General features: G+C 38.6%; 1 protein-coding gene across 3 annotated transcripts in view; it reads right to left on the bottom strand.

Annotated features, from left to right (window-relative positions):
* Positions 1 to 17222, bottom strand: part of CA8 (carbonic anhydrase 8) — a 109736-nt gene that overhangs the window by 35255 nt on the left and 57259 nt on the right. For all 3 annotated transcript variants that reach the window (XM_077166837.1, XM_077166839.1, XM_077166838.1), the window contains exons 4-7: positions 13706 to 13801; positions 9852 to 9914; positions 7703 to 7751; positions 4035 to 4147 (exon numbers count right to left, since the gene is read on the bottom strand). In XM_077166837.1, coding sequence (XP_077022952.1) covers positions 4035 to 4147; positions 7703 to 7751; positions 9852 to 9914; positions 13706 to 13801 — 321 coding nt within the window. The remainder of the gene's footprint in view (positions 1 to 4034; positions 4148 to 7702; positions 7752 to 9851; positions 9915 to 13705; positions 13802 to 17222) is intronic.

The raw sequence follows: 17222 nt of genomic DNA on the forward strand, positions 1-17222 counted from the left end.
GTGCAATCAGTACAGAACACACAGAGAATTTCAAAGACAGTATGAAAGAATGTAAGAAAAATCTCACCAAAGATTTTTTCATATTTACATGTTAAAATAATAGTATTATGGGGCCATGATGGCTCAGCAGGCAGAGTTCTTGCCTGCCATACTGGAGACCCAGGTCTACTTCCCAGTGTCTGCTCAAGCAAAATAATAATAACAATAATAATAATAATAATAATAATAATAAAGATAGGTTACATATTTTATCAGAATTAAGTTCACTTCTTTTGGTTTTTTTGCTGTGGCTATGAGGAAACATAAGATTACATCTATGGATCACACTCCATTTCATTGGGCACGGCTGGTCATGACAACCTTCAGAAACTCAGCATTCAGATATCAGATCAAATTATACATAGGAAAGAATGCAGCTAGATTTAAAGCAGAGGTTCTCAATGTATGCTCCCCCAAGTGAAAATGCAAATTCTCAGATCCCACCCAGATCTACCAAATCAGAAACTCTGGGTGTGTGGCCCCAGCCATCTGTGATTAACCCTCCATGTGATTTCAACATATACTTAAGTTTGAGAATCACAGATAGGGAAGAAATTCTCAACCATCAATATTCCAAAACTTCCAAGCACGACCATGAGGCACAACGTGGTCTTAACGGTAATGGTCCCTCAAATCCCTTATTGAGCACAGAGATAAGAAAAGCCTGCTGCTAAGTGCCAAAGGTAGCCAGACTCCTTCGGCTATCCAGGATGAGGTGTGTTTCAAGACCCTAAGGGCCAAGCACACACCATGCACTACCCCTTCCACCCCACAGGAAATACAGTATGTAGAAGGATAAATAGATGGCAATACTGAGAAGAAAAGAAAATTTAAAACTGCTCTCAAAGTTCTATCAGGCATATATCCACAGGGCAAAAAATAAACAAGTTCACATTGTTCTGTTTCACTAAGTGTTACTTTAAGTCAAAAGAGAAAGGCGAAAACAAAGATATATAATGTGAGAAGGTAGATAAATAGAAGTAATCAAAGATGATGGTCAAGTTATACAAAGAAGGTTGGGTTTAGCCAATGAGTGTGATTGCTGAATCATTATACTGATATTTCTTTTAGTCTTCGGTATCTTAGATCAGCTAGAAGTAAAAACCTAAAATTGTGGAATTGTAACCCATACCAAATTCTGAAATCTGCTCTACAACTAATTGTTGCAATGTACTTTGAAATTCATTGTTTTTTGTATATATGTTATTTTTCACAAAAAAAGAAAGAGAAGGAGGAGCTATAAAAGAGAAGATAGGGTTTAATAAATGAGTATGACTGCTGAATCATATATTGATATTTCTTTTGGTATCCAGTGTCTTGGAGCAGCTAAATGAAAAAAAGCATGGAACTGCAACCCATTACAAACTTTTAAATCTGTTCCATAAGTACTTGTCAAAATGTACTTGGAAATTTATTGCTTTTTTGTATATATGTTCTATTTCACAATTTAAAAATAGATTAAAAATATATAGAAATAGACAAGAAAAAAGAAAATAAAGGAGAAAGGGAGGAAAAAGTAAAAAAAAGAGAGAACAAAATGATCAACCCATTTGCGTGTGTATGCGTGTGAGTATGTATGAACATACACACATTTGTATACATAGTTGTTCATACACCATTAGACCATAATACCATACTTCACCAATTCGAAGATGAGTATTTATTCACTATTTAATGCCTCTCTGAAATCAGGATGTGGCTTATAATTTATATTGCCAGAGTTGATGAAATTCGTTATTTTTATTCTGTTATTGGAATTTCATTTCCAAACATGACAATCCATCTGAAAAAAAATTTTTTCCCTTCAGATTCCAAATGCTCAGACCACTGTTTTACTCAAAGTTATTTGATAGTTATAGATCATAAAAACAAGAGAAGTGGAAAATAATCATCCTCATTCAAATCCTATATAGATCAACTACTTCATCCAATCAAGATTATTTTTACTAGCATATGGTATGCTAACCAGAATTACTATGAAAAATTCAACTAAGCATGTCCTAAAAATTCTTAGAACTCAGGAAGATTAGAATGCTCCACAATAAGCATAACTGCCTACACTACATCTCACCTGTGCAGATACTGTTAGCCCTGTTGACAAATGAGGCAGTTCAAGACATCAATTGTTTTCCATAATAATACCTAGCAGCTGTAATTACAAAAGTTAATCTTATGATGTAGGAGGAAAAATTTTCTGTAGGATTGGTGGGATTACTCTATATGCCACCTCCTTCTGCTGTTTTCCAGATTTTACTCGTAAAATTTTAAAAAAAGAACTGTTCTCTTCTCTAGCACCTCCCTGAACTATTGTCCCTACATAAGACTTCTTGAAAAATAATCTATACTCTGTATTAATACTTAAATTTCTCACTTGGACTATCAATGGCCCAAATGGGAATTATAGATCTTGTTCATACATCTTGTTTGCAATGTTGAGGCAAATCTGAAAAACAATGAAGATTTTTCTCCATGGGGGGAGTCCATAAGGCAAATTGGTTGGATGGACTAAGGTATTCTCCTGGAGCAATCAGAAAGAGCCTAATGGGAGGGATGGTGGAGGAGTGGGATCGGAGAAGGAAAGCCAGAGATCAGTGAGAGGAGAAGAACTATTTCAAGATCAAACAGAGAACACACAAGGAAAACATCAGGTACCAAAATGATCAAGAACAAGTCAAAGTCCTGAATGTATGTCAAATGAAACCCAGCTGCTCAGAATGAAAGACTCGTGAACAAGGCAGCGATATCTGGGCTCATCTTCATAAGGTGTAGTTATCTGAGGCTTGGGTGGGCAGCACTCATCCCACTTAAATCTTCTACTATTAACAACCCCGCCTCCCACACACACACTTAGGGAAAACACTCCCTCCTAGCCTGGATTCCAGGACATCGCTCCGTCTTGGTTCCCCTCAAACTTCTTAGGCAAGTCATTCTTAGTTTCCTTCGTGACACCATCTCCTTCACCTGCACTAAGGTGCACTCAGCTGAGCTATCCTCTCCTTCCCCACCACCTGAGTTACTGTGGCAGCAATCACTAACTGATCTGATTGTCCACTCCATTTTTTCATCTTCTCAGACATGAAGCTAGAATGCACTTTCCCTTCCTTGCAGTTAGGTTTGGCCATATGGCCAGATTTTAAAGACTTGAGAACAAACCGAAGACTTTACTGAGTAGTTAGTAAAACTTGAGTATCTTCCTTCAAGTAATGATGGGGGATTAAAAAAAAAGCTGATGAAGAAGACTTGGTTTATTTTGAGTACTGCTCAAGCCTCACGAGATGGATCATGGAGGGAAAATATAGCCTTCCTGGATCCCAGAGGACAAGAGACATTTAAAACACCCCTTTTGTTTTAATATTATAAATTATTATTTGTAGTAATATCAAATTCACTGCTTAAGCATACCTCAGCTGCCTCATGCTTCACCAGCTAACAGCCTGGTGACACCTCATTCTGGTGCTCTGACCCCACTGCACATGAGAGCTCCCATGTGGAATTCCAGGTGAGAGGTGTGTAACCAAAAGTGGTTCTAGAGGATAATCTAGAAACTTCCATGGCTTCCCTGCCAGCTTGCTCACACCTCTGCATACAGAATCATCCTGGGCATACCAAGGAAGAACTCCGGCAAGGCCCAAACGTGACTTCCAGAAATAGCCACTAACCTCCCTTTACTTCCAAGACCTTTCCCTGCTCTACACCTGTGAAAACTCACACAAAGGGATACCTAGACTAATCCCACAAGTTTGCTTATTTCAGTGACTTCTATTTAGTCTATAAAAACTATCTTTTAAAACACAGATCATAAATGAGAGCTGGTTTTTATTCATCCTTGACCTTTTGATTGCTTTCACTGGCTGGAGACATATAACGTGCATCTGAAAAGTTATGACTGATCTAAAAGGAGCTAGCCCATAAAACAGATATTTTCCCTTTACAGAAACGATATTTAACCTTTAACTTTGAACTTCTCTCTGTAAGATTTAAAGTCCCATACTCACCTGAAGCTGGGATATAGTTAAAGGGTACCGGAATAAAATCCAGGTGACACCCTCGCTGCAAGGGGGGATGGTCAGTGAGCCTTCATATACCCAGTAGTCCCGCAGCAGAGGGTCTGTACAGCAGGGACATGTCACAGAAGACCAAGTTAGTTAGTTAAGTCTGAAGACTCCAAAAACAATGTGCAAAATTCATAAATCATCCAAATGACATTACTCAGATCTATGTCATTTTTAGCCACTGTCTCTTGTATGTCTTCTTAAACGAGACAAAACAGAGAAAACAAACAGTAAAGCACATGATGAATCCGTTTCTATTATTTACAGTGATTTCTATCAGTAGATCACTACATACGGCCAAACACGGCATGAAATATGTATATCAAATTCAGCCACTTTAAGAAGATGTTTCATTTCACTTTATTGTAAGATTTACCCAACTCATACCTAATATTTAATGGATGCTAACTGCATGCCAGACATTGTTACAGCATTTTACATGAACTCATTTTACCCTCACCACAAACCAATGGGATAGATAATATCATCAATCCCATTTTTCAGAGGGGGAAGCTAAGTCATGGAAAGGGTCCACAGCTTGTCTAAAGTCAATCAATAACTGGTGGGGCTGGGATTCGAACTCATGTAAATCTAGCTTCAAGGCTTGTGTTTTTAACAATTCAATTCTAGCGATCTCTATGTTAATTCTTCAACAGCAAATTATTAAAATCATATTATGATAGGATCAAATAAATCATACTTATGCAATGAGTTAGCTCTATATTAGAATTCATGATTAGATATGATGTGTAGATATTTGAAACATGAAAAAAATTGGCTAGAGGTAGAGTAATTAAATTAGAAAACAAAATACAATGCATTCAATCTCTTTGGTTTTCCTTGAAATGCTAAGATACAATACATTATTTAGGCAGAGAAATGGAAGACCAAAATTTTATACAAAACAATCTTTAGCTCCAGATTACAGTCTGAGTAATTTATGCACAATTCTTAACCTGTATGGCAAAACCTAAAGAATTAGACTAACTATAGTCAACAGTAACACTGTAATATGCTTCCACTGAATGTAAAAAAGGCATTATGCCAAAACTAAATGTCAACAGGGTCATGGGGGAAGAGGAAGGATTGTTTGTGGAAAAAAAGGAAATGTTATCATATAGACCATGGTGGCAAAGGCATTGCTGTTTACTTAGGCTGGAATGTATGATACACAAATACAACTGTCTGAAAATGAATACAGAGACACAAGTGTTAGAGAAAATGTGGAGAAAGAGATGTACCTATTCATTGTTGGTAGGGAAACTGAGAGGTGCAGCGCCTTGGAGTGCAGTGTGGTGGTTCCACAAGAGGCTAGGGGTGGGGTTGCCATATGATCCTGAAACCCATTGCTCAGTATATACCCAGAGAAACTGAGTGTGGGGACAGGAATGGACATTTGTACACTGGCGTTTATGCAGCAGCGTTCCTGATTCACAAAGCCTGGAAGTGGTCTAAGGGTACGACTGAGGAATGGAAGGGGGAACTACAGTGTATACATACAATGGACTACTGAGCAGCCTGCAAGAAGGAATGAAGTGAGGCCTGCAACTAAACGTATAAACCTTAAGGACTGTATGTTGAAAGAAATGTTAAGAACAAAGAGACAAATATTATCATGCCTCACTTATATGGACTAACTATAATATAAAAACTCAATGAACTGAAGCTAAGAGTATGGGTCCTGGATTGTAAGCTCTTACAGTAGTCACATATATTCAGGAGTTGTAACTGTTTTTCTAAATTCTGAGATACTGAGACTCAGAGTTAGAGCTCTGAAGCTATGAAAGTCAGCAGTACCCCATACAGGAACTGCTTAAAAAGTTGAAAAACTGATCAAACTTCAACAAGAGATTTGAATGAAGTTGATCTGGGTAGGACTGGGGTAGATAAGAATCTAGTAAAGGATGAATATCATCCATATTTTAAAATTTCAACTTCTGCGTAAGACCAAAGGGAGAGATGTTTATGTGGTACAAAATTTATATTTTGGATAATGCATTACCCAATTTAACTTGTATGGTCAGCTTAGCTGAACACCATAAGTGCATGGAATCTTGAACAGGGCATGAGATTTTGTTGGTTTGTACAGGTTAGTGTGATATCCCAATATATCCCAGAGTAATGTGGGTAAAGAATAAAGAAGTATTTGCAAAGTTCCCTTGAGGACTGGAAAGAAAGGAGGAAATATTCAACTTCTCCATTTGGAGAATTTCTGATATTCTCACAAGCATTAGAGACAACCAATTCAATAGGTTGAGCCCTCAATCTTGGGGTTTGCCTCTATGAAACTTATTTCTACAAAAGATAAGCTAAGCCTATTTAAAATCAGGCTAAGAGTCACCTCCTGAGAACTCTTTTGTTACTCAGATGTGGCCCTTCTCTCTAAGCCAACATGGCAGGTGAATTCACTCCTCTCCCTCCTCTGTGGGACATGACTCCCAGGGGTGTAAATCTTCCTGGCAGACCCATACCCATACTGATCTAAATCACCTTCTCTGGGACCCAGCCTCAGGACCCTGGGATTGAGAAAGCCTTCTTGACCAAAAGGGGGAAGAGAGAAATGAGATAAAATAAAGTTTCAGTGGCTGAGAAATTTCAAAGTCAAGAGGGTATCCTGGAGGTATTCTTATGCATTACATAGATATCCCTTTTTAGTTTATAGTGTATTGGAATGGCTGGAGGAAAGTACCTGAAACTGTTAAGCTGTGTTCCAGTAGCCTTGATTCTTGAGAATGATTGTATAATGATATAACTTTTACAATATGACTATGTGATTGTGAAAACACTGTATCCGTTACTCCTTTTACCCAAAGTATGGGCAGATGAGTAAAAAAAATATGGATAAAAAAAAAATAACTAATGGGGGGATAAGAGGTAAAATAAACTGGGTAGGCTGATATACTAATGGTCAATGACAAGAAGGGGTAAGGAACATATGAGTTTTTTCCTTTCTCTTTTTATTTCATTTTCTGGAGTGATGCAAATGTTTCAGAAATGATCATGGTGATGAATACACAACTATATGATGATATTGTGAGCCACTGATTTTGTACAATGTATGGACTATATTTGTATGAAGATGTGTCAATAAAAATAGTTCTTAAAAAGCATTAAACTAGGGCGGGCCACGGTGGCTCAGCAGGTAAGAGTGCTTGCCTGCCATGCCCGAGGACCCGGGTTCGATTCCCGGTGCCTGCCCATGTTAAAAAAAACATCAAACTAAAATCTAAATAACAGAATCACTACCAAGGGATGACCTTATAAAATTAGATATAAAGTTTATTTCACTCTAGAGATTAATGAGAACTTCACTGATCAATCTGAGAAGTATATCAAGGTTATTTCATCATGATGGTGTTTTACACAGAAGTAGCAAGTTTTACAAATGATGATTCTAAGAAAGTTCTTCATGGATTAAGAATAATTGGCAAAGAGTACATAATTTCAAAACATTTACTCCAATGTTTAGAGAAACCTGATCCTGGTATCTGCTATAAAGAACTTAAATTGTAAAGAAACTTTAATAATACATCGTTATATATATTCCGAGGCAAACAATGAGGTCACATCTACAGTTAAAATTCATCCAATCCAATCAGATGAACACTTACCAGGTAATAAAGTGTTAGGGTTAAAGCAGGGTATTGTTTTGGACTTTCCCTGAAAAAAAAAATGTGCCCATATTAATAAAAAATTTCCAAATTTTAGAATAAAAAACTTACGAGGATTAAAAAATCCATGAAAGGTATATATGTTACTGCAATAAAAAGTTAAAAAAAAAAAAAAAGCTCTTCAGGATGCGGGTGGGGGGAGTCCAGATTGGAGACTTCTATGAATGGCACCATCGGCCCCCAAATACCCTTGTGGGGGTCTTATCCTGTTTCTCATTGGAACAACATTGGCTGGTTCCAACAAGTTGCTCCTACCTTGAATCCGTGGCTATTCTCTTAGCTATTGCAAATAAACTTTCCGTGTAATTCCCGGTAGGAAACTAAGACTGACACATGTCAGCCCCATGTCAACTACTTCATCTGCTCCAGAGACTTGGGCTTTGCTGTAAAAACCTGGACCCTGGCTCAGGCAATCCTTTCGATATGTCTGTCTTTCTGCCTGCTTTGATCTCAGAACCTAACCACCTTGGCATAACAACTAGACTCCCAACTTCACATTTCATCCCATTTAGATATAATTCAATTTTAGCATTCATTCTTCATTCTCTCCCCATTTGAGAAAGATCTGAAACTTGAATGAAAATCGTCAATTCCAATCAACTTTCATCAAAACTAGATTTAAATTTCAAGGGAGATATCTGTACCATTATTCAACAGCTGATGTTTCAATCATTGCGTTAAGCAGTGTAAGTTAAATTGCCCAGGCCTTAGTGGCAGATAGGGCAATCATGTCAGTAGCTTGTCTCTTACAAACTTACTCTTTTGGTGTGGATATAACAAGAATGTTGCCACATTACCTGAGTCTCTTCCTTATTTCCAGGGACTCTTTCAAACATTAAAGAATCCAATCTACTTGCTTGCCCTATCACCCGATAGTCCATAATCCTATCTACTGGAAAATAAAGGAAATTTCTTTGACCCATTTCTACTGGACAAATGTCAGTCAAAATGTGTCCTCATTCTCTTTTTGACCAGTTTCTTTAATCAGTCTGGGCTTCCCTTGGTAGCCAGGCTCATTCTGAGCCTGCTCAGGAGATCTTCAGGGGAGGTTCTTGCTGGTTAAGACTCCCTGGGCTTGTGCTTGTGCAGAGCAAATCAGACTTAAGTCCCCAACGGATTTGGAATTGGCTTTGGGTCTCTGGATGCCTTTCAATCAAGCAAGTTGAACCCTGCTGCTGTAATTCCAGTAGTCACAGAGAATTAAACTAATCTTCCCAAGGCCACTCAGATGCAAGTGACTCAGTGTGAGCCTAAAAGGTTCTGTTTATAACCAAACCCGGCCTCGTAGTGATGCTGGGCCACATCACTACATGCCCATACTGATCTAAATCACCTTCTCCGGGATATTACCTTATGCCTCCTGGATACTTGCCTTTCTCTTTTTTTTTTTTTTTTTGGTCACATGAATGCTTCGAAGTATGATTTCCCACATTCTAATTTGTTTAATTTATAAAAACTTCCCTATAACTAGTGGGCAGGAAAGGGTTGAGTCAGCAGGTCTAGGTTGCTCAAATGCTGCACGTTCCACAGCTGGTCTTTGGGATTGGCCCTTGGCCAGTTCCTTGAAGATAATCCCCAACCCCTTGGAATATTTTGTGTAAGAGTATTTCTTTATGCCTGAGGCCTCAGGTGATGCTGTAGCTGTTTGACTAGACAGTGTTTATCCAAACAACATGATTTATGGTGACTACCTGTTGGGTCCTGGGGGTGGGGGGAAGATGGCAGGCATTGCCTATCCACATGACTGGGACATTCCACTCCCAACCAAAGCCCTGAGCATCAGGACTCAGGTGAGGTCAAATGGCAGTACTTCCTAAGAGCTGTCACCCATTACTGCCAGGGGAATGAAACAGTCCCCACAGGAAGCTTGCACCTTGTTTCTCACAGACTTTGCCCATGTGCCTTTTTCCTTTGCTAATTTTGGTCTGTATCCTTGCACCTGTTTCCTTACAGTAATAGACTATAAGTGTGAGTGCAACAGCTTCTGAGTCCTGTGAGTTCTTCTGGGGAATCATCAAGCCTAGAACTGAGCCTGGGGACCTCCAACAAAATCTGTGTTTTACCTTAAAAAAAAAAAAAGATGACATACCTTATACTGAATATCCTGGAGAATTTCGGTCACAGCCTTTAGGCCTCCATGTTCTTTTCCTATCTGAAATATTAAGCATAAGCCAAAAACATAAGGTTTTCAAATGCTTGGTTTTTACTCAAAATAACACAAAAGCAAGGCTTCAGTCCACCCGAAAGTCATTCTGGCAGAATAATTAAATGACTTTAATAACCAATTCAATCTCTGTTTATATTTATATAATAATTAAGACTATTACTGAAATAAAATATAAGAAAATATTAGATATGGAATGTCCAAGAATCCATTTTAAATTCATCTGGCTGTGTACAGGTATTGCTAAATATAACACATCAAATCATAAAAAACTATGACACAAAAATGTCAAGAATATTTTAAAATTAAAGGTATTGAATACATGCCCAAACACTTCCATTCCAACTCTGGCATTTATAGATCAGGCTTATAAAGATTTGATCAATGTCGAAAAACTTTATTAACTCAGTAAATAAATTTACTGTGGTTCCCTACTGTTAAAGTTACCACAATCAGGACAGCATTTCTTAAGTGCCACTGGACATAATTCTATAGCCGTCATTTTATTTTTAAATAAATAATGATATGCTGTTGATAGACTTCTATTTTAAAATATTACATGTTATAGTGTACAAAATGCTCCCAAGAAAGCTGAGACTTTTAAAGAAAAAATTTTTATATTAAATGCTTTTGACTTTAACTTAAAAAATTATAGTATGATCTGATTTCCACTTTTCAACAAACTTTCAATGGTCCAGAATAATGGGGAAGAGTATGAACAGAGGTAATTCATAACCTTAGAGGAGCTATCACTGTTATCATTAGCTTATTCTATTCCTTATAAATTTGTGAAGAATGACCTATAAGGAGCTGGAATAATTTTTAGAATAGCCGTCAACGTATTTAAATTGTTTGTCCCAATGTTCCCCAATTGTGACATATATGTGAGGGGAAAAGACATTAAAAAAAGAGACAAGAGGCCTACATAATCAGCTCAAAATAATGGAGTTTATTTTCTAACTTTGCAATGCCTGAAGTAGGCTCTAAACACAGAAAATGAGTTCTCTAAGATTAAAAAAAAAATACCTAAGGCAAATGTACCCGTGAGTTCAAAATCCTGATCTCTAGACAGAGGCCTTCACCCACTCTCCAGAGGAAACGGACGGTCTTTGCTTTACTGGTTTAGCCATAATGTAGTAGTATTTGGATGCTGATGTCTACAGAGTGGTCTCTTATCATTCCATGCATCTCCTGTCAGATCATAAACTCTTTGAAAAAAAGACTCCAGATGTAGATGTTGTAAGGACACGTAATGTAGAGGTTTAAGATCAAGGTCACCTGCACCGGACCACCTGGGTGCTGATCCTGACTCTGCCACTTTTTCAGCAACTTTACTTAACCTCTCTGTTCTTCAGCCTGCTCAACTATATAGCAGAGATAGTAAAAATGGCATCCATGGGCAGGTAGAGTTCTTCCCTGCCATGCCACAGACCTGGGTTCGATTCCCAGTGCCTGCCCATGCAATAAATAAATAAATAAAAATAACATCCTGACAGGGCTGAAGATAAGATTAAATCACAAAAGAATTTAGAACAGGGCTTGGTGCTCTGTATTTCAACTAACATCATCTGTTCATCTGAATGTCCTACAGCATTAAATACGGTATTTATATACAATTTAGCACTTAACAGCTACCACTGACTCCTTCTACCTGTAAAGATTCTCTGGTTATGTCTTTCCTTATATCCTCTGTAATCAGTTATTGCACTGTTTCCTTGCCCTCTCTTCCAAATTTTCGCATGACGAGGTTACAATCACCAAAAAAGCAAATACAGCTCTGCATACCTTAGCCCCTAAAACCTTGCAGCCCTTCAATTAACAAAACAATCTGGTGCCAAAAGTCTACTGGGAACCTTGAGACCAGTTCATTTCTCATCTTTGCCACATATTGCCACCACCCAAAATGCAAACCAGTTTGGCCTTTTTCCTCTCCTGGAATCTTGTCCCTGTACTGTGCTGTGTTTTCTCACTTCTGACTCGGTTTCCCACAGGCCACCTCTCTTCTCCCCTTCTTTTCCACTCTGCCTCATGGAAAGGGATGACTCAGCATTCCAAAAAGCTCTTCCACTATCTCCTACCTTATGTGAACCCACAAGGTCTGCCTAAGCCTTACAAAGCTGCCCCAGAGAAAGGTCTTGAAAGCTGCTGGTCAGTTCTGCTACTAACTTCAAATTGTTTCTCTTTGACCTACAACCAGAAGGCCGTCCTCCTCTGAGGTCCCTAATATCCATGCTACCATGACTTACTTGTCACTTATTGACCCACATGCCACTTGCTTAAAGTTCGTTTCTCCTGTCACCCTCAGGGACTTACGCATCCACGTGGATGACCCATCCACTCCTTCATCTAAATCTCTTTATCCCTGATGACATTCAGCCCCACTTCACCTCAGGAAACCAATCCTGAAAAGACCCTAGAATTTGCTTTAGCTCTCAAAACTTCACCTCCAAAAGACAACTCCCTCTTACCCATCCAGCTCTCCCTCCTTTTCCTCTCTTCCCATTCATTGACCATCAGGAGCCAAGGCTCTTGGCCTGCTCTTGACTTTATTTCCTCCTCTCTCTTGCCTTGACTGAATAACATTTCTGCAGCAGTCTCTTACTGGCAACTCGATTCTCTGATCTGTTTATCCTCCTAAATCATCTGCTCTGCAATGATCAATGCAACAATTTGCTAGAATTCGCCACTCCTCTACCCGAAGAGTGAAAAATCCACAGTAAATTGTCCTCTACAGTCTTTGTCCTTGTAAATTATCAATGTTGTCTACAGACGTATTTGATGTCACTTCTAAGTATTTACCCAAGGGAGCAAAACTATTCTGCTAAATTAATTTTTAAAAAAGCTTCTCTAGGATAAACAATTCCATCCTGACCAAAAGGGAGAAAAGAAGTGTAACTAATAAAGTATCTGTCTGGGAGAGTTCATATAGAGTTGAGAGGCTACTCTGGTGGTCACTCTTACACAAGCTTCAGTTAGACATTGCTACCTATCATAACTTGCCAAACCTCAACCAAAACCAGTCCAGCCAATCCCAAAGAACACCTAGGGCAATATATGATTCTACAACGGTTCCATGCACTAGGATAACTTTCCAGAAACCTACAACCTCCAGATGGGTCTCTGGACCAAATAAGTCCTGAAACCTACAGGGCCTAGTCTCTCCAGAACATCAGATAGTTCCAACTCCCTACCTGATATTAGTGACAGCCCCTTCCAACATGAAAAAGTCAGAATGGCCATAGCCTAATATCCCTAAAGAGTGGGAGAAAGATCAAAGGTGATGGTGGAGTTATACAGAGAAGGTAGGGTTTAACAAATGAGTATGACTGCTGAATCATTAAATTGATCTTTCATTTAGTCTCCAGTATTTTAGAAAAGCTAGAAGTAAAAACCTATAATTGTGGAATTGTAACCCATACCAAACTCCGAAATCCATTGTACAACTAATTGTGCTGTGCTTTGAAATTTAATGCTTTTTGTATATATGTTCTTTTTCACAAAAAAGAAAAAATAAAGTCAATTGTGATGATTAAAAAATATATATTTATTCCTTCTAGCCACCTATATTCTGGAGCAGCTAGAAGGAAAAATCTGAGAGGATGGTATAGTAGCCCATGACAAACTCTGGGATCTGCCCTGTGGATACTTGTTAAAGAGTGCTTTGAAAACTATTGCTTTCTTCTTTCTTTGCTTTGCATATATATTATACAATAAGGAAAGGTTTCAAAAAAAAAAACCATCTCTACACGATGCAGCCCTTTGCATAGGAGGCCACTTGCCTGAACAAAAAGAGCGATGATGGCGATTCCATGCGGCTTCCCAACAGCCTCATCAATACTGCCAAACAGTGTGGCGTTCCAGTGGATCAGGTGCAGCTGCGAGGACAACAACACACAGGTGACCAGGCTATTTACTGTACTTTAATTCACAAAAACAAAGACACATCAGCTTCTCCTTAACAATATCTACACCTGCCCATAGAAGATACACGAGAGAGTTATAAGTAGAACCACTTCTTAGTACAGGATCCCTGTATGAATTCCTTCCTTCTTATTTCTGAAAAGAAGCAATACTTGGTGAATGATTGCCTCCGAAGCTCAGCATCAGCCCTGATCAGGATCTTTATCTAGGGAGCCTCAGACATATTTCACCTTGATTTGGTGGCCTTTCCTTAAAGGTATCCTCCCTGAACTCCAAAGGGACAAAACTCTGGGTCTGGGCACAAACATCAAAAATTGTTTAAAAATTAGAAACTGCATAACGAAAGATCATCTCACCCAGTATTCTCATCAAGAAATGTACAAAGTCAGTCTCAAATTCTGCTAAGTTATGCCAATTCTCCAAATATATCCAGAGACAGCATCCTATAAAAAAGGCTGCATTTCTAAAAATCCACAGTAAAATCATGAATGCCAATGTAAATCTCTACAAGAAGGCCGTTTCCTGTACTGAAGATAAAATTTTATCTGTGAAGAAATGAGTCCCTCACTCCTAACCTCATAAAACTTTGTAGCCTTTAAATTTATCTTGAATATGCACTTGCTTCTACAGCATGGATAAAACACTTGCAAGAAGCCAAATAAAGTTCCTGGTTAAAAGTCAAATGGTACTTTAGCAAGTAAGCCTTTTGTCTCAAATACTACCTTCATTGTGACAGCTTTCAATCAAATTGTAATTACTTATCACTTTAAAATACTGCCTCATTTAAAGGTTATTTCTAATTTTAAAAGATATGGCAAAACTTCAATTACCACATCATTTTAGCAGCTATACTAAAAAAATAAGGAAAATTATCACATGGATTGCCAAAAATTTGGTTTTGCTACTACTGACTTTTACCCAGCTAGAATTCAAGATTGTAAAACTGACCACTAGAGGGAGCTCATGAACTCCTCTGCTCAAGATAGAAAACTGCAGCCTGAAAGATTATATTCACAAACCAGGTCTGTCTGTAAGAAACTCACATGGACAGCAAAAGCCCAGTAAATGTAACTGCCAAGGCACTGTCTTTAAGAAAGCAAAGTCCTCAAAGCTTTTAACTGATCGCAAAAGACACACCAATTTTAATCCTTCCTTCTTTAGTTATAACAATAGCAAGGGAGACCTGGTGGTATGTAAGAGCTGACTGCCTTAATTAAATCTCTAAGGTCCTGGCCCAAGATGAAATTTATTTTTTATGGACAAATTGCAAAGTTCAAATTGGCACATTTCTTATTTCTCATAGCAATATTATGGGGCATTTTTTTCTGGAACAAGCAAAACATACAAATCAAAAGAGCAGTTTTTCCTTGTTTTTGCCAGTTCTCACAAGTTGGCAATGTCATCGCTCACACCTGCTCTTCGAAACTTGCTTCACATTTTTCTATGCTTAAAAAATTAAGGCTCCCAACTCCTTAAATATGGGCTGTGCTGGGTGGCTTCCTTCCAAGAGTACAGTATGGAAAAGGGAAAAGTAAGAATCACTTTCCAGTGGAAAAATCTGACAAATACAACCTTAGCCAGGGACTCGAGGTCCATGCCATAGGCATAAGTCAGGGTGTTGGTACAGCCCTTGATATGATGTGATGAAAATGGCACATCACCTCTGGACTCTTCCTCCCCAAAACCCATAACCTCAGTCTTAGCATGAGAAAAACAGCAGAAAATTCCCATAGGGCACACCCCACAAAATATCCAACCAGTACCTCTCTCTATCGTCAAGGTCATCAAAACCCAAGGAAAGTCTGAGAAACCATCTTAGCCAAGAGGAGCCCAAGGAGACAAGAGGACCACATGTAATGTGGGATCCTGGATGGGGTCCTGGGTCAGAAAAAGGGCAGTAGGGGGAAACTAAGGTGATATGAACAAAGCATGGACTTCAGTTAATAGTGATGGATCAACATTGGTTCATTGGGTGTAACAACTGTGTCATACACGTAAGATAATAATAGGGCAAAGAGGCTGTGCAGCATATGGAAACCTGCTGTGCTAGTTTCATAATTTTTCTGTAAGTCTAAAACTGCTCTTAAAGTATAGTCTTTTTCAAAAAAAAAAGGAAAATTAAGGAACACACTGACACTTCAGCCAACCCAAGTTGAAAAGTACAAGGCAAGATGGCTCTGACTGCTGGCGTGACTAGCACAATAACACTAAAGAAAGAGAACCTCTACCATGTGTTGTTTCTTTCACACCCTGAGTTTTAAATGATCACCTGAGAGTTGGCAATTGAGAGGCAGACTAGATTCTTCACTCACTGTCAACTAGTGAACCAAGTTGTTAAATCAAAGCTTTCTTCTGGTACATGAAATCCCCTTCTCTTGGAGGTGCTTTATCTCATTTTAAAACCAAACAATACACCATTAAAGAACCCCTTTCCACAATATTAAAGGATGGTTAATTCAAGTACAAGGCAAATTCCCAAAACATTTTGGAACACAGTCAGCTTGCCAGCTGTAACCTGGTAGCAGTAACTTAACTACATGATCCAAAGAAACAACATGCCCTGCGTTTTTGTTGCCTCTTGGCCTTAGCTCCCTCTGGTCTTGAGCCCTTTCCTTCCTCCCCACCTTAGATCTTAAAAGCTTGAATTATTCACACTGGCTTCTGTCCTCCAAGAGCCCCTTCATTATTCCTAACATCTTAATAAATTTTGCATTGTATTACCATTAGTTCTGTTCCATAAAGCAAGGTCAGAGAGGTAGGAAAATTTCTGGTGCAACTGAAGAACTAAGATTACCTCTGTGGGTAGCTACAGGATGTATGAGTTCGGCAGAAAGAGAAAGGAAGAGTCAGATTGCACAGAGCTTTAAATTTCATGCTGACTGTGCTTTGAAAAAATGCTAAAGTAATATATTACTGCAATGAGTATTACTGCATATGCTGTTTAGAATTAATCACAATCACCGCCTCCCCCCACCCCAAACAACCTCTTTCCTTCAGAGGTCCTTTTGGCAAGATGGAAGATGGATGGAGACCGTAGGCTTTGGGGCTGGAGGATACCATACTATTTCCCGCTAAGAAATCATGATGGGGTATGCAAACAAAAAAGTATGACAATGAATGGAAGTTCATATCTGAAAGGCAGCAGTAGCAATGGAAACCAAGGAGAAGGGGGTCTAACAATTAAAGGGACAGCATTCTTCCAAGAATAAACATGGTCCCTTGGGGACTGGAGGTGGGGAAGGCAAAACAATCCACTGATGATCAGAAAGAAAATATTAAAACTTCCATTTCTATTTGTTACATAATCCCTTTTATTATCATTTTTCTATGCTTCACAAAATACACCATATATACGCGCATGTATAAAATGTATAA

Source organism: Tamandua tetradactyla, chromosome 6, assembly GCF_023851605.1.
Source record: "Tamandua tetradactyla isolate mTamTet1 chromosome 6, mTamTet1.pri, whole genome shotgun sequence".
In the NCBI taxonomy this organism is placed as follows: Eukaryota; Metazoa; Chordata; class Mammalia; order Pilosa; family Myrmecophagidae; genus Tamandua; species Tamandua tetradactyla.